The sequence below is a fragment of the Microtus pennsylvanicus genome, chromosome 2, assembly GCF_037038515.1.
Source record: "Microtus pennsylvanicus isolate mMicPen1 chromosome 2, mMicPen1.hap1, whole genome shotgun sequence".
NCBI lineage: Eukaryota > Metazoa > Chordata > Mammalia > Rodentia > Cricetidae > Microtus > Microtus pennsylvanicus.
The window spans coordinates 3,411,478-3,431,287 of NC_134580.1; the positions used below are offsets into that span (position 1 = coordinate 3,411,478).

Here is a 19,810-nt window from a genome sequence, read left to right on the forward strand (position 1 = left end):
TTGTGAAATAGGAGCAGGGGGCTCCATGTAGAAGCATCCTGATAGAGGTGGACACAAGGCTCTGGGACTCTTGCTGTCAGTTTAGACTCAGAGGTGTCCAACCTTTTGACAACCTTCTTTCTTTGTTTGTTTTTGTTTTGTTTTTCGAGACAGGGTTTCTCAGTAGCCTTAGAGTCCATCCTGGTACTAGCTCTTGTAGACCAGGCTGGCCTTGAACTCACAGAGATCCACCTGCCTCTGCTTCCGAGTGCTGGGATTAAAGTTGTGCACTGCCACTGCCCAGCTTCAACAGTCTTTTGACTGGAATGTGACATTGTAGTCCATCAATGTGTAGGGTCACACTCATCGTTGTCCTGGGATGCACGGAGCTGGCGGGCTGCAGGTTGAACATGTCTGCTAGAGGGATTCCTTTGGGCACCTAACAGAGGAAGACACGCAGCTGAAGAGGCCCATCTCCACCCATAGATGGAAACTGGCATGCACGATCAATTTAAAACCCACCTCCTTTTGGCTCTCTCCCTGGCTAGCTCCCCTCTCCTCAGCATCACAGGACACGAGGTCCTCTCCTAGGTAAGTCTAGACACATTAGACCCAACTGAAGCAGTTCAGCGCCCCACCCCTGTTCTTGGAAGGGCCCCAGTCCCTGCCTCTGACTCCATTTCTTTGCCCATCACTCATCCAACCCACCCACCCACTCATCCACCTATGCATGCATCATCCTTCCCATCTGCATGACCCACCCATCTATGTAAGCCTCCCCTAGTGCCACCAACCAAATCCACTTTTCCCACTCACCCTCACCCACCTCCACTATTCCACCGACCCTGACCCAGACCATTACCTGTCCATTCATCCACCCTCCCACCAGCCTCTACTTACACTCACCTGCCTCCACCCACACACCTACAGGTCTGTGCACAGCCCCTAACTCCTCTTCTCCATCCATTTGTTTGTTGGACCATCACCTGTCACCCAGATGGATGCAGTCACTCCCCTGCTGGAAGAGAGCACAGTCCCAACTCTTGGCTTTCCTGCTGCGTGGGGCAGGAGCCGGCTGTCCTAGGTGCGCACGCCTGTGCGTCGCACCCCTTCTCCGCGATCTCGTTCCCCTCCCCCAACCCGCCCCCCGCTCGCGCTCCCCCTCTAATGTGTGATCTGGAAGCTCTATAAAGCCTGATGTAATCCGTAATGCAGTCTCTGGCTCCCGATTCGGGATCCAGTTTCAGAGAGCGAGAGATTGGGGAGCGCCGGCAGCCGGGCGGGGGAGCAGCTTGCCTCTCTCCTCCTCCTTCCCCGCGTCCTCGGCCTCCTCCTCCTTCTGCCCGCGCCGCCCCGCCCCCGGCTCCGTTCGGCTCACCCCCCCCCCCCCAGGAAGGGGAAAAAAGGCGAGAAGAGCCCGGCAGGCGAGAGGACCGGAGCGGCGGCGCGGCCGGAGAGGGAGCGGCGGGCGCAGGCGGCGGCGGCGGCAGGCGCGGCGTTGGCGGTGGCTCCGGCAGAGGGAGCGGAGCGGGCGAGCCAACGGCACAGGCGTCCGCGCCGCGTCCTAACCCGGCTCCGGGCCCGCGCTCCCCGCATAGCCTGCAGCCCGGGCATCCAGACCCTCCCGGCGCCCGGGGGGCTCCGCCAGGCAGGGGGTGGGGAGGAGCCTGCGAGCGACCGCGGGGTGCGCTCTTGGGAACGTCTCGGCCGGGCCCGGAGCGGGTCGGGGGCGGCAGCGACAGTAGCCTCGGGTCGGGCGCGCTGCTCGGCCGCTGGCGACGCGGTGCGCTCCGGGAGCTTTACAAGTCGCTGGATCAAGTCCTAGCCCGCGGGGCCTCTACTGCTGGGGAAGGTAAGAAAGGCTTCGGCGGGGTTGGGGACGCGGCGAGAGGGGGCGTCTTGCGCTGGGAGGTGGTCGGGGGAGGGGTGGCCTCTAGGACTTCCCAACTTCGCCGTTTGGGGCTTCTCAGCACCCTGGTTTGGGCTTGGAGCTTGGGAGTTTGAACAAGCCCCCCCCCCCAGCCCCCTTCCTCCTCCAGCGGCGGCAACGGAATCTGGCAGGTCTCTGCGCGCCCGCATTGGGCTGGCTGAGGAGGGGGCGCCCTGGACGTGGGAGAGGCTTCTTGGTGCTCCTCACCTCCCCCTCATCCTCACCAGGCAGAGCCGGGCCAATCTGGCAGGCTGGGCCGAGAAAGGGAAAGGACCCCTGCTCTAACACCAGCATAGACCCGGGGCGCGCTGGGGAAGGCGTTCCCGCGGCGCCCCGACACACAGATGCTGACATGGGTATAAGGGAGCCCCGCCTGGCTCCCTATGATGGCCCAAGGAGGCTCGCGAGAGAAAACCCGATGTGTCCCCCATTCCCTGGTCTTGCCCAGAGCCCGTTACATTATTATAGGGCCCCGCTGCATCTCCCCCACGCCACGCACAGAGCTGGAGGCAGGCAGAGAAGCCCCCAGACTCTCCCTCACAGTTCTCATAGCCCCGACAATGGCTGAGAGAGGAGACCCCCGGAGGCCTATTTCCAAATTAGGAAAAAGGGCTATCCTCGTGCCCCCACCATCACAACTGACACACGCAAACGCCCCAGCTCGTCCCCTCCCGGTGTTCTGTCCTGTTCGGTTGGATAGGCGAAGCAGATAGGCTGCCTTGAACTTTAGGTCGGCCCGCTGCCCTCACCAACCGAAGCAGCGGGGCTGGGCTCCTAGCACTCCCGGTTGCGTTTCTCCAGTGGGCAGAGGCCACCAGCCTCCGCTGCCGCTGCGCTCTTTCGGAGCTGCGTGCCGCTGCCTCGAGGAATGAGCACGGCCCCCGCCCCCTCCTGAGAGGCCGAGGGCTGTGGATCCTACCGGGAGCCCTTTCCCCGGTCCTCTGTACAGCTTAAGCTGGGTAGAAAGCATCCCAGACATAGGGAGAGGGGCGACCTAGCGGATAATCGCTGCGAAGCGAGGTGGCTCGAGGGCTGGTCCGAGGCTGCGGCTCTGCTCCGGTCCCTCCGCCTGGCCGCGGTGGCTCCTGCTTGGTCACTCCCAGGCAACCCAGAGAGCTGCACCAGCCTAGCACCCTCTCGGGCCTGTTGGGCACCCTTACCCTTTCCACTTTTATTTTGGGTTTCCAAGTTTCTCTGAGCGCGCGGACCGGGCTAGGACTAGACCAACCTTAATACACTCCTTCAGCGCCCCTTCCCTCCCCGCAGTCCCCATCATGTTCCTCTCCCTTGGGTCTGGGGTGCAGATTCCTTAGCGGCAACTCCGAGGGAGTTGAAAGGCATGAAGGCGCGTGGGTGGGCACGGGGCGCGCACTCCCGCCCCAGAGGAGCCACTTGGAATACGTGTTGGGGAGGGGGTTGGGAGGTCTGCGTGTCTCCTGCACTCTGGGGACCCGAGGAGACCCTCTGCGCCCTGCTCTGTAGCCACAAACACACGACCCTCCTCGTGAGAGCTACTGCAGGGGCACAAACAGCAGGCGGAGGGGTGGGGAGAAAGGCTGGGGTCGTTTTCATTATCTGAGAGGCGGTATCCCGCATTTGGGATCCGAGAAAGCAAATGTAACATCTCCCGGAACCTTCAAGCCTTCCATTTCTCTGAGACCCTTCCAGCAGCCGCAGCAGCAAGGGAGGTCGAGAAGGTAGCTGTTCCCTTCCAGATCGCGGGTGGCCTCAAAACTCTGCGCTTGAATGCCACCGGGGTGCTGTAGGGTCTGGCTTTGAGTACCCAAGCAAGGTCAAGCAGTCAAAGGAGGGGGCAGAAGCTCCTGGGCGCGTCCCCGAGCGCGCAGATTTGGGGCCTTGGAAGGGGGAGTGGGCAGCTGCCGAGTCAGTCCCGTGAGCCTGCCGCCACCTCCCGGTCCCGAGAGGTGGACATAGCGCGAGTTCGGGGATCCCGGAGCGCCGAGTGCCCGGCGCGGGGCCCTGCACCCTCCCTCTCCCCTTGCTCGTAGCTGTTCAGCACTGCCTTCAGACTTGTTGCGCCTCGATCTGGGGACTGGAGACCTGCGGGGTAGCTCCAGAGCCCGGGAGGCCGGGGCAGAGCCCCAAGGCCAAGGGATGCGCCAGGGAGACGCGCGGACGCGCGACGCGCTGGGAGAACGAGCAGGGAGTTTGCTGCCTCGGAACCGAGAGAAGGACGCTTGTCCCCGCCTCGATCCCGAGCGGGGGCGGAGAGGAGGCGATTTCGTCGCCTTCGGCTTCATACCGCACTCCTATGAACCTTGAGCCGCGGAGGGGCTGCCGCCAAGTTGCAGAGCCCTCCAAGACCCTTCTTTTGCTCAGAGGCTCTTGGGCCTCGGTAGCTGAGACCGCGAAATGGGAACGCGCATTCTTTTCTTGGAACGCCCCGACCCCTCGCACCCATCCAGATATTCGACGTTCCGGGTCCGCAGTGTGCTGGGTCTGCAGCGTCCAGACCAGCCGGATTCCGAGGCGGCTCTGCGCCTGCGGACACAGCGATTAGGCCAGGGAGCAGCGGGCCCCAAGCAGGGCCCGGCGAGCGGCAGGGGCCTGGGCAGCCTCCTATGGAGTCCTGGTCGCCTGGCTGCCCGCCTGGCCCAGTTCTGCCTCCTCAGAGCGGGTCTGGGGACGCGAAGTCAGTCCCCAGGGGATGCCGCGGGCTCCAGGCCCAGGCGACCGGCGCCGGGCTGCGGTGGTGGAGGGCGGGAGGACCCGGCGCGCTGTCGCGAACGACCAAGAGAGGGCGCCCGCGCTGCGCTGCGCCGCGCCGCGCCGGCCCTGCCCGCCCCTTCCGTCTCCTCCGCCGCGGACCCAAGCTCCAGGCCCCATCTTGGGCAACCCCCAGCCGCCCTCTCTTGTCCCTTGGCTCCCGCAGCCAGAGCCATTGACGCATCTGGTGTTTCAGACTGAGCCTGCATCACCATCTCCCAAACTCGCCTGGCATGTGTGTGCAGTGCACAGGCGTGACTATGTTTGTGGGCACGTGTACATATGTGCCAACGGATGCACGTGCGTGTGGGACAGTCTGCAGGTTGCATGCTATGTATGCTTGCATGCAGCTTTCCACGTGTGTGCATGTACTCCCTCTACATGAAAGGGGCTCTAGCACCCTCCCTCCCCAAGCAAGTCTGGACCAGAAGGGTTCTGTGGACTCCACTATGCCTGAATGTCCACCCTTATGGCCCTTGTGCCACTTGGGGTACAGCTGCATCAAGGCTTAAACTGTGAATTCTGGGTAAACACTGGGCCTCTGGGGCCTTGTGCACAGCTCACAAACACACAGAGGTGCCTGCCCATCATACAAAGATGCTGGAAGTATAGGTGAGAGCAAAACCAGCTCCCCCTCAACACACACAACACAAGTGCTTGGCTTAGTGGAAATATAGGATAGGGGCCTGACAAAGTCCTAGGGCCTAAGATAACCCAGAGGTGTAGCTCCCCTAGGGGAGTCCTAGGAGTGCCCAAACTCAAAAGCCTCAGAACAGGAGAAAAGCAAAGATAAGATCAGAAAGATTTGAGAGGACCCTGGGAGTATGAGTGCAGGTGTGAGGGCTAGACAGAAACTGAGGGGGAAAGCAAAGAACAGAACCCAAGAACCCTAAGGGCTTTGCCCTGTATGCTGAAGCTAGGAGGCATCTGAGGGCCAAACATAGACACTTGGTCACTTGGGTTGATAGACATGTCAAAGAAATGGTGGCTATGCCTTTGGACATTGGGTCTCAGGGACACCAATCAAGAGAATGCATGCTCTATTGTATGGGGCTGCCACACTCCTGGTTGCCATGACACAGGAGGTATAGGTAAGTTTGTCACACAGGAGAGTGCCTAGGCTGATGTGACCTAAAGTAGTCCAAGTGCCAGTGTGCAACAGACACAAATATTCCACAAAGAGACGTGTGGCGGGGGTGGGAGAGGGGCTCACACATCACTGCCCAAACCACGTGCCCACTGTGGGATCACTGGGACTCATGTTGGCATAAGCAACACAGCAAGTGGAACTTACTTCACATGTGCCTGTGTGTAAGGGGGATTGCTACGAGGTTCCAGAGATACACTGATGGTTGGGAAGATCCATGTTACTTTTTCCCAGAATATCCAGGCTGGGGACGAGCATGCCTCTGGCTTCCTGCACCCTCTGTCAGACAGACTAACTGTTAGCATTATGCAACCCATACACACACTCACCCCTTGTCCCCTCCCCTCCCTCCTCACCTCTGGTCATCATCAGATGGCATCATATCGGTCTCTGGAGTTCTTCATCTCACCTCACGCAGCGCCCCTACCATCTCATGCCTTCACACAAGTGCCCACCACTGTCCCACACCATCGCCCCTCAATCCCTCAGTTCCCAACTTGCCTACCACCTAACTTCTCACTCCCAGGAGGTCTATGGGTCCGTGTTAGGTCAAGAGTGATGGAGAACCCCTCAGCCTGGCTACTATAGGGCCTGAAGCTGCTGTCAACCTGCAGGTGCTGATCTTCCGAGCCCATTGGTCCTTTCCAGGGACAAGTGACATTCTGACTTAGCCAGGACAGGTCTAGGAAGCTTAGAGGCAAGGTTAGACCTTAAGAAGAGCCCAGGCAAAGGATGGCAAAGCCCTCGTGCATGATTTTCAGCTGAGACATTGGATTGAAAGGCATGGGAGTGACAGAAAGTTAGAGGAAGGGTTCCAAGGTATGGCCCTTGGGATTCCTCAGGCCATGTGAGGGCAGCCTGGACCCTCATGGCTGACCTTGACAAGCTTGAATGTGAGGATACTGATGGAAGAGCCCCAAATCCCAGGCTTACCCACTGACATCCATGCACTGACTTTTCCATGCTCCTGTACCCATAGTAGGCCAAAAGTCACATAATGGGAACCTCACCAGGCTTGTTGGCACTGTGACTTTAGACCAGCCACTCTCCTGTCATGGTGGGTTGGCGAGGGGTAGGTCAGAGTGAGATTGGCAGAACATGGGCTTACAAGGTGCCCAAAGTGAAGGTGGAAGACCAGGCTTGGTGGCCTGGGCCTCTGGGAGCTCATTTAAGTGTTTCAGAATCCGAGTGGGAAAGAATATGGCTTCAGTACTGGGGAGACAGCTCCCTGGGTCTGTGCCCTGCCTGTCTCTTCCACATGCTCCTGCTACCCAGCCTGAGACCCCAACCGTCATGCAGCCCAGGTCACCATGCTGATGGCTTGGCAGCATCCTTCTATGACCATAGCACACTGACACCCATGATTACAACCTTGCCCCTACATGCCACGGACTTGTGCACACCTGTGCTTCTTGCTCCCACACACTTGGCCACTCATATGTACTGTTCGGTGTGCCCACTTGGACTTACACACAATGCCGTGTGCGTACCACACTAAACACTCACAAAGCCACATGCACACCGCATACGCAATACTCTCACATGAGCAGGCTCACAGATTTATCACTCAGGGAGCAAATCCTCACTGTCCACACATACATACAGACACACATTCTCGTATACGTAGGTGCACCCATACGCTGTGTGACTCATGCCCTACCTGCACACGTGTACTAATGTACACACGCCAAGCACACACATCTTGGTTCCTCGGTGCTTAGCTGCCCATCTGGAGAACACTTTTTCTCTTCCTCTGCCTTGTCCTCCCAAGAAAGCTGCTGCTAGTTGCCCTTGGAGGTGGCTGGGGTGGGTGGGGCCTTGCTCTCCAGGACATAGCCTAGTCTTACATTCCCCTTGAGCACTAGCTTAAGAAGGTGATGGGTCCCCTTGAGCACTAGCTTAAGAAACAGGGCATAGGGTACAGGGCATAGGGTCTTCTGCTCAATAAAATTTTTTGAAAAAGTATCAAAAATACAGCTGGCTTTCAAAAGAAATGATGGGGAAAAAGGGACAGCGTAGACAACAACAACAACAAAAAAAGGTGACTCCTGTTGCAGCTGGAGAGGAGTGGCCACTTAGGAAATTTGCCAAAGGTCCTGGCTCAAGACCTTCGTCCCCTCTTTCCCCTACCTAGCACCTGAGCTCTGCCAGTAGGAGCCCTGCTTGTGGGCCATAGCCTCAGACCTGCCCTGGGTTTCTTGGGCCTGAGCAGCAGGACCAAGGCATGGTATCGGCACAGGCCAAGGGAGTTTGGCATATGGAGTGCTTTCGGTGCCAGGTGGGTTGGGGTGATGGGTACTGGACAAGAAGGGGTGCAGTAAGGCAGGAGTCAAGCTGCAGTGAACAATGGGAACAGAGTCTCTTCCTTCCCAGGAAACCTAGGACTATTCATCTTCCCTGTGATGGAGGTGACTGTTGTATTGCTCTCTTTAGATAATCCAAGTCAAGGTGGATTGTACACTGGCCTGGAGAAGGGCTGGGCCCTGGCAGAGTCCCTCCAGACACTGTCAGAGAGGCCCCATGTTCTGTCTGATCTTTCCTCCTGGCAGTTCAGCCTGGTTTCCAGCCACATCCCCTGAATTACTCTGTGTCATGGAGAGGAGTGGCTTACTGGGGCTGATGAATTGGGTGACTCCTGCCTCTGTTTCAGGGTCTTCTGTCCATGTATCCCTTGTGGGACTGATGCATGGGCCACCCCACTTCTCTGCTGAGGGTAGAGCTTCAAGAGGCCTTGCTGGCCCGGGCTGCACCAGGCAAATGGGCCTGAGGCCATGGCTGGAGAGCAAGCCATACAGATACCCCCTCTTTATGTTTGTACCTCCGGGAAGGGGGAGGGTTTCCCAGATGTTTGGCCCTCTCTGGCCCTGAGTCCTGAGGACTTCACACAGGTTGCCTTGACCCCACATTAGAGGCCCTGTCAGGGCCAGGTGGCAAGGTCACCTCTGCAACTGGTGACTGAAGTCCAGGAGACCCATGGGAGTGGGGATATAGGGAACACCATGAGCAAGAAGGACTCCCACCCCCCGTCTCCTAGACAGTCCTCAGTGCCCAGGGCGCCTGCCCCTCCCCCATTGCAGCCTCGTCCAGTACACAGGAGGGCACTGTTTAGAGGCCCCAGGACTACAGAGTGGCTTTTGTAGCTGGTGTCTAGGATGCCATTGGCAGCCTGAGTGGGGAGGGGACACAAGGCGCAGGCCCCTGGTTGATCTGTTGATCTGGGACTAGGGCAGGGCCTTGAGAAAAGATGGACACACGGAGGCTGGAGAAGGGTCTTTGACAGCATCCTATCTATACTCCTGAAGCATGATGTGGAGACCAAGTTACTGGGCCTGATTGTTGTGAGTGTGTGTGTGTGTGTGTGTGTGTGTGTGTGTGTGTGTGTACGCGTGCGTGTGTTTTGATTGAGTTTAAACTGGAGTGGTAAACTCCAGTGGCGTTTACACTGGAATTTACACTAGGCTGGACTGGATCTAGGTGGGAATCTCTGGTCTTCCGGTATGGCTTGGATCAGTTAACTCCGCCCCCAGTGCTCCAAAGACTTGAATGGTCATGAGGGGCCATGCTTATTCTTGCCTGCAGGTGGCACTCAAGAAGCCAAGTTATGGATTCCTCTTTCTCTTCTGATTGCTGCTCTTCGCCCCACTTGCTAAGGCATCATTAATTCCACCAATGGGACCTCCCCACTGACACCTTGCTACTACTTCCTCCCCTCTGAGACTTCTCTGGGGGTCCTAGAAGATGCTTTGTCATTTCGAGGCGAGCCAACTTTCTCAGCAGAATCTAGTATCTAGACACTAGGAAGTAAACAACCGGGCCTTGAGAAGGGTGTTGGGAGAAAAGAGCCTGTGGAGGATTTGGTACAAATTTGACACTGTCTTTGAGAACCAGAGTGGATAGAAGGGTATATATACTTCCCAGTGTTACTCAGATCTGGAGATGGGACTCTACCAGAGAGGGGGCTAGTGGTTTGGCAGGGGCAGATGCAAGATAGTCACTCCCTTTTCTGGAGAGAGAGCCAGTGACAGCCTTATAATTAGTAGGGAACATTTAGCCTGAGGATCCCTCAACACTTGGGATGGGAAGCATGAACCATCTCTAGCTGATCTTGAAGCTTGTAGGCTCTAAAATTCTGTGGGCTGCCCATGACAGGCCAGGCTGCCTTCCTGGGTCCTGATGGATGCTTGGACCATCTCTGGGGGATGAGGCTGGCAGGCACCTGCAAGGTGTGCCGGGCATTCACTAGGGGAGGACAGAGCATGGCCTTGGAAAGTATGGAACTCAGAGTGCCTGCTCCAGTCCTGAGGAGACCAGGAACCCTCTCAAGGAGCAGTGTATGGACCGTGGCAGAAGGGAGGGACCCAGGCTAGGTAGAGCAGAGGACCTCTGTACACACTCCAGTGGCTTCAGGGCCACTTCCTGTGGGAGAGCATCTGACTCAACTGTCCTCCTCCCCTAGCTCCTGGCCATCATGGTTTTCTGAAACTTGCTACCTAGATGAGCCCATCTTTCCCAGCCTGACTGGTTCATCTTCCTCTGGACAGCCGAGTGGGTGTACCTCTGAGGCTGGGCTGTCCGGCACATTATATAAATACACCTTTCCTGTGCTCGTATAAATGAACGTATGTGTGTAGACAGGGGTTACACAGACACGTGTGAACGCCGTCACACAAGGGACACATGACCTCTCCACTTTCCCATCTCAGTGATGGCCACCAGATGCCCCTGCTTGCACATCAGTCCAGTCATTGTCCCCACTGATAAGGGTCTCCTTCCTCTCTCCGTGTTATTGTGTCCCCTGACATCACAGATGCCTCTCATGAAAATTAGATGAGGCCTGAACCACAACTCCCAGCAATCCACTTGGACTTGTTGGGGCTGAGAAGGAGGAGAGGGACCTTATGGGAGGAGCCGGGCAGGTGGCTGCAGGCTCCTGCTGAAGGGCCACTGGAGGCAGGCTCCAGTGTAGGCAGGGGACCAGTGCGTTGGCACCCAGACGCTCCTGTGACAGAGGACAGCCAGGCCCTGCTATGGCTCTCTCTTATGTTGGTTGTGATGCCTCTGGGACAGGTGTGCTTTTTCCCAAGCAGAGATGAGGCAAAGGTCAAGTCCAAGGTTCTCAACCTGTGGGTTGCAACCCCCATGGAGGGGGGGTGGGCTCTGCATATACTATATTTACATTACGATTCATAACAGGAGCAAAATTACAGTTATGAAGTAGTCACAAAATAATTTTATGGTTGTAGGAGTCACAACGTGAGCTGTGTTAAAGGGTCGCATCATTAGGAAGGTTGAGAACTGTGGTGTAAAGAATGCCAGACTACCTGGAAGAGACCTGAGCCTTACCGCCTCCCTCCCTTGGTGTCCCTCTACAGGCGTTTTAACAACCTGTTTGAGGAGTCCATAGGCGGTGTTTGTTGAAGACCTTGGGGGTTTCCAGGAGTATGGTTGCCTGACAAGACACTGGACAGTGCTCTCATCTGCCCGTTCTTCTGCCTCTCAATGAAACCTCCTACGTTCTTAATAACCAGTCCAGAAATGTTCCCTCTCGGTCTTCTATTAGTTGGCTCTGGCTCTATGCCCTTCTTCCTGCTTCTTCCTTGGTTTCTTTTGCCCCCGACCCCCAGTCCGCAAGTGAACATCTGCCTGTCTGGTGGGCTTCTTTAAGGGACAGCTCTGTGGCTATACTGCCACTGGCTTCCCTGGCTACCTTCTGCCTCTGGGATAGACATTTGGAACCTATGTCCACGTCCAATACTCAAGGAATAGTTGGCCACCCTGCAGGAGTTGACCAGTGACAAGAGTCTGGCCAGCAGGGACACTGGGCAGGCCCACACCCAACTAATGCCCTGGGTTCCCGGGATGGTGGCAAGCGAGGGCAAGGAAGGGATCCTCTGTGGACCTTGGCCATTTGTGAAGTGGATCCCAAAACAAGAGTCCTTAGGCTACTCACTGCAATGACAGTGTGGGTACAGGGCCGTGTGTACCATGTATGGTCCTTCCAAGAACTGGGATGAGCTTGCCTGTGTTTGTCACCAAACTGCCCCTTGGAAGCCAGTGCCACAGTCCATATGTCTTTAGGGACATACCACTGATACTGCCACACTGCCTGGCTAGGTTTCCAAAGGGATGCTAGAGGCCTGAGGGTGCTTGTATTTGTCCTCAGATCCGGAAGTGGGGCTTCAGAACCAGTGTTGTGGGGAGAGGGCCCAAGGAGCCAGTGGTCCTTACAAGCTATGCAGGCCCCTTGGTAAAAGGCGGTGATTTAGGGGATGGTCACAGCTGTGAGTTGTAGCTCCCGAGATGACCTAGGTTTCCCAAGTGCCACTCGGGCTGGCCCGGGTTTGTGTAGTGACAGCCTGGGTGACTGACCCAGGCTTGGGTGAGTGTTTCCTCAAGACCTTACCAACATTATCCTGGGCCTGGTGCTGATCCCTGCTTTTCATGGGGAGAGAGTATGCACCAGGGGTGGGCTCTGCTGAGGGACTGGTATCAGGAACAACAGAATGAGGGGCCGGCTGAGACCCTGTCCATAGCTTCTCTGGTTCTGTAATGGGGAGGATGGTCAGGGAGGCAGTGGGAGGCCATAGCAAAGGTCATCCCTAAGGATGTTTACCTTGAGCTGGTAGAGGTAGGAGACCTGGAAAGTGCTTTCCAGGGTGCCTGGAGGCACCAGGGTTAGAAGTTAGCAGAGCAGGTTTGGACTTTTTAAAGACCATGATGGGGCTGGAATGTGTGTGCTTTGACCCTCTTTCTGGGAGTAGTTGGGGTCCTGCCCATTCTACAGATGCATAAACAGAGACTGTGAGGAGTGTCCATCTTCAGCCATCCCGGCTTCCATCAGCTCAGAACCTCCACCCAGGCTGGGGCTGGGCCTGGAGGCTGCTGTCCAGGAGGCAGTCCAGGAAGGACGCCAGGATGAGATGCAGAGCTGTGACTGACCTTGAATCGCTGGTCAGTTTGGGCCCAGGCTGCATAGAGAGTCCCTGGGGTGGGGCCAGGCTGCTACACATGCAGGGTCAGCAGAGCCAATGAGTCTGCTCCCAGAGGCTGAGAGGACAAGGAAGGAGGGGCTTGGCTGTAACCTCCCTTCTTCCCTCAGCTGTGGAGGGACAATGGGGAAACTGATATCTCCAGCAGAGCAGATCTGGGCTGGCTGGCACAGTAAGCATGCTGAGCCCAGACTAGCTTTCCAGTCCTTGCCCTCAGGAGTGCACAGGGAAATACCCAGTGGTGCTGCTCCTGCGGATGGAAGTGTTCCCCAAGGCACTCGCTCATCATCAGTCCAGGGTTTGGGTTGTAGTCTATTACCCACTCCCTGTGACCTTGAAGAAGCCCCATATTCTCTATGCCTCAGCTTCCTCATTCTGAATTGTGGGGGTGACTGTGTGGCCATTCAGAGCTGTGGTTAAGAGGAGAGCCAATGAGGCAGGTAGTAGAGGGAGGAAGGGCATTCCCAGCATGGCATTCCCAGCCTGGCGTGCATGGTGCAGGGTCTGCCATGGATGGGAAGCAGGCTGTGGGTACTGTTGTAGCAGCACCATGTCTGAAGTTCTTCATCTCCAGGACTGCCTCGTACCCCCTGTTACGGTGGTCCATACCCATTCCAGGTCTATGGAAAAGTATGGAGTCTTTGGGGAGCCCTGGAGATGCCATGGTGACCTCTCTTCTCTTCCGTCCTGCCTGTCTGATTGTCAGATTCTCAGGAAGGAGGAAGACTGCTGAGAAGGGAGTGGAGGTCAAGAGAAGGTCTGAGGGAGCCAGGCCTCTTCTCCCGGGGCCATGATAAAGCAGGCATGGCAGAGAGGCCCGAGGAGCACGGCATGTCTTTACTTTGGAAGGGAGAGGACAAGGTACAGCGTGCCCTGAGTTGGACCACTGGTGGAGACCCAGAAGCAGGTGGACAGAGCAAGTGTCTGGGAGGACACCAGGGCCATATACTGCCCAAAGCCTCATGCCTCACTAGACTTACTAAGCTCCTGTGTCTTCAAGTCCTGAGCCCACGCCCCCAGAGGCTTACACTATCCCTTCTGCATTTTCTTCCAGCTACCATTGGAGGCCACAGGCAAACACCAGGAGCCTGGACTTTAGGAGTCATTGCTGCTCTCACTGTCTCCTGAGACCCTGCCCTGTCTCCACCTTGCCTTCACCCAGACCCTGCCTCCGGCCCACTGCTCTGGACGGCCCTGTTTGCTGCCGGACCCTGGCATGTCAAGGCCTGGCCTGCACTTGCCTGCCCAGCCCGCGGAACCCCAGCGGCCCCGCGAGCTAGGATGAGGGGCCAGGCTGCCGCCCCGGGCCCCATCTGGATCCTTGCTCCACTCCTGCTGCTACTACTGCTGCTGGGGCGCCGGGCGCGTGCTGCCTCTGGGGCAGACATAGGGCCTGGGGCGGAGCAGTGCACCACGCTGGTGCAGGGCAAGTTCTTTGGCTACTTCTCGGCAGCTGCTGTGTTCCCGGCCAACGCTTCACGCTGCTCTTGGACCCTTCGCAACCCGGACCCTCGTCGCTACACGCTCTACATGAAGGTTTCCAAGGCACCTGCACCCTGCAGCGGTCCTGGCCGCGTCCGTACCTACCAGTTCGACTCCTTCCTGGAGTCCACGCGGACCTACCTGGGTGTGGAGAGCTTTGACGAAGTTCTGCGGCTCTGCGATCCTTCTGCACCCCTTGCCTTCCTGCAGGCCAGCAAGCAGTTTCTACAAATGCAACGCCAACAGCCACCCCAAGATGGTGACCTTGGTCCCCGGGGAGGGTTTCCAAACTCTGGTGACGACTTCTCTGTGGAGTACCTGGTCGTGGGCAATCGCAACCCCAGCCATGCTGCCTGTCAGATGCTGTGCCGCTGGCTGGATGCCTGTCTAGCTGGCAGCCGCAGCTCGCACCCCTGTGGCATCATGCAGACTCCCTGTGCCTGCCTGGGTGGAGATGCTGGAGACCCTGCTTCCAGCCCTTTGGTCCCACGTGGGGATGTCTGCTTGAGGGACGGCGTAGCAGGTGGCCCTGAGAACTGCCTCACCAGCCTGACCCAGGATCGGGGTGGGCACGGCTCAGCAGGTGAGTGGTGGAAAGGGGACTCTGTACAGTGTGGCAGCAGAGGGAATGAGGGCATGGGGGAAAGTGCGGTCCCCAAGGCCAGAGTCTAGCCAGCATTACCTTTGTCATCTGGGTTGAGAGACCACGCATAGAGTTCAAGTTCACGGATGACTCCCTGTTCCCAGGGTAGGAAGCCTAGCTAGCCCACATAGGGTCGCAGGTGAATGAAGGAAGGAAGAAATGATCAGTAACCAGTTACTTCCTCAGTTTAAACCCTCCCACTGCAGGAGGACACTACTTAGCCTCAACGACATTTCCAACCATCCCAAGGCTCTGGGAGCTGGTGCCTGGGGACTGAAGTGGAGGTTGTTGCTCCCCCAGGGTAGAACATGGGAGCACTATAGGCAGTATTCATAGGGCTGTTTCCACTAGGTAAGGTTTTGGGGTTCAGTGTAGCATGTCCACAGCAGCTGCCGCTGAGGTGTGGTAATGAAGCAGGGGCAAAAGTGCTATCTTGGTCTTGTGACTACAGGAAAGAGGATGACATCCCACCCAACAGTATATAACCATCTTAGGCAGAGCCAGGGTGTCAAGGACACCCAGAAGCCATTGTTGAAGGAGCCACTATCCTAATTCAAAGCTAGAGAGGTCCCAAGGGCTGGAGACCCGAGGGCAGTGGTCCTTGGGGAAGATGACAGGACCTAGCCTGATGGGGATGGGTGGGGTTGACAAGTAGTCTTGGAGCTATCGTGTCTTTGTGAGTGTCCTGTCCACTACTGAGGTAGGGTGGGTCCTGTCTGCTGTGACCTGGGAGAAAGAGAGGTAGGGGCCTCCAAGATTTGAGCTGGAGACCGGCAAGGGGACTTTGAGGTGTGAGAAGCCAAGACTGTTTCCCACCTGGTGTGCAGGGTCAAGGCAAGGCCTAGCTGAGAGGACTTGATGCCAGGAGGGCCAGAGTGGGATGGTGATGCCCTTGGAGTATTTCTGAGACCATGAGGTCATGCAAGCTGCAAAGGAATTTTCCAACCCTGAGCACATTCTGGTCAAAGCCCTGTGGCAAGCCTCGGGTCAGGACCTCTGTGAAACTAAGACTGAGCTGACCTCTTCAGGGTCCGCAGAGGGCATTCTGCACGCCTCATGTATCGTGGGAAGGGGGTGGAGGACCAGCCTTCCTGCTGGGTAAGCTGGAGGTCATTGTGACCTTGACAAGGGCAGGTTTCATTGTGTGGCCGGAATGGGAGTGGGCCCAAAGGGAACCCTGGAAGAATGGAGTGCTCACTGGAGGACTAGAGAAACTGGGTGGGAGGATAGGGCCAGCTGTCACAAATGGAGCTGGCCACGTACCCTGCTTTACCATGCCCCATCATTTAACTGCCCTGGGCCTTGGTTCCTTCAGCTGCAAAATGCTTCTCGGGGTTGCACCATCTCTTTTGGTTCTATCTGTCTCTGGCTGGGGCCACAATCATACCCCTTGGGCAGGAGCCTGTCCTCTGTGGCATATTAGGGCAGCTACTATGCCAGGGAGCTTCTGAATGCTGCTCCAAGCACCTTGGCACAGCTGCCAGGAGCCAAGATCTTTGGGACTGGTGTGATAGATGTTGGAGGCACCAAAGGAGGTGCTTGTGTGCTGTGATGCTGAAGGAAGTGTTGACCTGCATTTATTTCCATTTCCTGAGGACCTACTATGTGAGGGCCTTGTTGTGGAGTGGCCGGGCCTCTCTGTGGAGTGTTTATATGACCTTGAGAACAGGAGGACTTTGGGACTTAGTGCAAAGGATTGATGTATCTGGGCTTCTCACGGGAGCTGGGATAGGAAGGTGGCTGATGTCGGCCTGGTCAGGGTGCAATGGGAAGGGGGGGAGAGGAGGGCCTTTGGTGCTGCAGATGGACTGTGGATGAAAGGGTGTGGGTGTGGAGGAAGGAAGAGCAAGTGTGGCTTCCAGGATCTTGTCAGGAATGAGGACATCTATATAGGACAAAGGGAGCAAGACTGCAAGACGCAGCTTGAGGGCGATTCTGGGGTCAGGGTAGGACTGGACGCTGAGATGCTTGTGACATAGGTCATGGAGTATATGAGCACAGCCTGGTGAAAGAGGACAGACCCAGACTGGAGCAGTGGCCTTGGAACCCCACTTTGGAGCCTTGGGCCTGACCCTGGACCACCTGTGTTGCTAGGCCAGCCCCTCAGCTCTCCTCCCTGGAGGACTGAGAATGCATCTTCTGTCTCTGTGAGAAGTGGGATGAAGCCGCCAATGATGAAGAATCGGTGTCCTTGTTTATAGCTCAGCAAACTCCTGGGGCCTAGGCATAGAGGCAGGCAGACAGGGGTGTATGCAAGTTGAGCTTGTGCAGTTTGGGCTATGAGTCCGGATTCCAACAATGTCGGCAAGTAGTACTCAGAGGCAGGCAAGAGGTGTATGTGCATGAGTGTACATGTTTGTATTATACACGTGTGTGTTCAGGTACAGTACACTGTGTACACACATGCACATGTATGCATATGTGATGGTGGCTGCACCCACGTATGTATAACATATGTGGTTCGTGTTGCACACATGAGCTCATGTGTGGACATGCATGACACGTGGAAACCTATTGGTATACTGATTGTGTTTGCAATTTTTTGCATATGTGTGTGCACTCTCTCACATGTATGTGTCGTCACTGTGTGAGCCCACACATGCCCTTCTTTATTGCAAGGCAGACCTCTGTGTATGAATGAGTGCATGTAAACATGTAACACATTGTATTCATGCTTCAACCCATGCAAAAAAAATTGTATGTGTACACTTATGAACACGAGTGTTCTTGCGGCACATTGTGGCTGTGGGTGTATGTATGTGTCCGCAGTATATATGGATTGTGCATTGAGCATGTATGTTTGTGTGTGTGTGTGGTGAATGTGTGCTTGTGTATCCAGGGTAACCTCCATCTGTTTGATTTGCAAAGCCTGCTGGTCTGTTGGAAGATGGTTTGGAGAGCACAGAGACCCGGCTCCAGCATATGAGGCAGGGAGCGTTCCTGTGTAGGGTAGACCATGGCCACCCATGATCAGATCCTGGCTGTGGGAGGGGAAGGAGGCCGGTAGTGACAGCAGCGGCTGCTTGGTCACTGAGTGCTGGGTATTCTGGAAGGGTCACATATGGATGCGTCCCCCATTCACATGGCCATGAGTCAGGCCCCAGCCGAGGCTGTCCCTGCCTTGCTCACACCTTCACAGCGTCTGTGCTTCCCTGGGATGCTCTCCCTAGACCCTCCTAAACAATGATCTTTCCTGGAGCCCTGCTTATGTGTGTCCAGTGAGGCACTTAACCCTTTCTTCCCTCTCAGACAAGTATCACTTCCAAACATGCCGTGTAACTCCCCCAGTGGGCCTCTTGCTCACTATCTGTTTGTGTTAAGATGTGAGCCCAACAGATGATGGGCATGTGCCACATTCGCTAACACTTCCTTCGTGTGGAGGACAGAACCAGGCTCCAAACAGGCACTCAGTACATGCTTGTGAAATCAGGCCCAGTGATATCAGGGTGGGTCAGGTCACACAGCAGACAAGTGGGTGGTGTCATGTGCACTGAGCTCTGCTTTGGGTGGTGGCAGTGGCTAAGGACGCACAAGAGATGGATAACTCTTTAGCAGAGAGGAAGCTGTGCCAGGATGTGCAGTGGATGTCCTGTTCTTACCTACTATGTGCACCAGGCCTTCACCCTCCTTGTCTTTGGGAGCAGGCAAGCCTGGACACCCATCCCCTCCTAAGACAGGCAGCGTGTAGCTGAACCGGGGAGCCAGCAGGCAGCCCACTGAGCGTGTGGCCCATTTTCAGTCCTGTCCTTCCACCAGGCCTGTCCAAATGCCACATGGCCGTGTCACGCGTTGGATTCTGTAAGCACTCCTCGGGCTAGGGCAACTGTCCCTGCTGCCCAGTCTCTCTGAGGCTGCCAGACTCTGGCACCCACCCTGATCTCGCACAATCTTCAGCTCCCTGTCTCTCTGTTTCCTCCCTCATCTCTCTCCCATCTCTGCCTCTGGTGAGATGGACCGTTTCTCTCAAGGGTTGCTTTAAATATTCATGTTTTAATTAAAGAATATTACAGAAGTGACGTGTAAGATAATGAAAAAAGCAACATTCTGGGTGTGGGAGCCTGTGCGTTCCTGTGAGAATGTGTACCTATGTGTCTCTTTGTGTCTCTCTGTGTCGTTGTGTGTGGTTCCCATATCCTGTGAACACCTAAGTATGACTCATAAACCCCTGTATGTCCCTGTGAGTGTCTTGTGTCTGAGTCCCTGTGGGTGTGTCTCCATGAGTCCCTTGTGCCCTGTGAGCCCTTGTGAGAGCGTCCCTATGAATGTGTCCATGTGAGCATGAGGCCCTGTCTCTGTGTGTGCCTGTGTGAGGCCCTATGAGTCTCTGTGAAGGTGTTCTCATGAGTCCCTGTGAATGTTTCCTGTGTGTCCCTGTGTGTCCCTGTGTGTCTTCAATCATCTTTGTATGTTCCTGTGTGAATATACCTATGAGTTCCCATGTGTTTTCATAAGTGTGTCCCTGCGTTTCCCTGTGAGTATCCTTGAGCATATGTCTCTATGAGTGTGTACCTGTGAGTGTATCTCTGTGTCCATGTGTGTATTGCTGTGTGTATTTGGGCATACATGTGTGGGGTAGAAGGCTGGATTGAATCTGCATATCAGGATGTGTACACATGCTAACTTGTCTGGGGGGCCTGGAGTGCTTGGGGGCTCATGTCTTTCCCATAGACTAGGGCTGGTCTCCTCATTGTGTGTGCAGCCCTGATCCTACTTGGCCAGTGATCCCCCAATCTCTGTGAGGCTCAATCCCCACAAGACACCCAAGAAGAGGGGAGGCAGCCGGGCGATGGTGGCGCACGCCTTTAATCCCAGCACTCGGGAGGCAGAGGCAGGTGGATCTCTGTGAGTTCGAGACCAGCCTGGTCTATAGAGCTAGTTCCAGGACAGGCTCCAAAGCCACAGAGAAACCCTGT

At 56.2% G+C, this 19,810-nt stretch overlaps 2 protein-coding genes across 5 annotated transcripts in view; both read left to right on the forward strand.

Moving 5' to 3' along the window:
• Positions 1-1,188: 1,188 nt before the first annotated feature.
• LOC142845239 (uncharacterized) lies at positions 1,189-13,962 on the forward strand. Its single transcript, XM_075963979.1, has 2 exons — positions 1,189-1,831; positions 13,827-13,962. The coding sequence occupies exons 1-2, from the start codon at positions 1,189-1,191 to the stop codon at positions 13,898-13,900; spliced, it is 717 nt and encodes a 238-aa protein (XP_075820094.1). The 3' UTR covers positions 13,901-13,962.
• A 69-nt stretch (positions 13,963-14,031) lies between these two features.
• Positions 14,032-19,810, forward strand: part of Adgrb1 (adhesion G protein-coupled receptor B1) — a 57,610-nt gene continuing 51,831 nt past the window's right edge. For 3 of the 4 annotated variants that reach the window (XM_075959503.1, XM_075959506.1, XM_075959504.1), the window contains exon 1: positions 14,032-14,837. In XM_075959503.1, coding sequence (XP_075815618.1) covers positions 14,054-14,837 — 784 coding nt within the window. In that variant the 5' untranslated portion in view covers positions 14,032-14,053. The remainder of the gene's footprint in view (positions 14,838-19,810) is intronic. The other variant, XM_075959505.1, reaches the window with a different exon arrangement.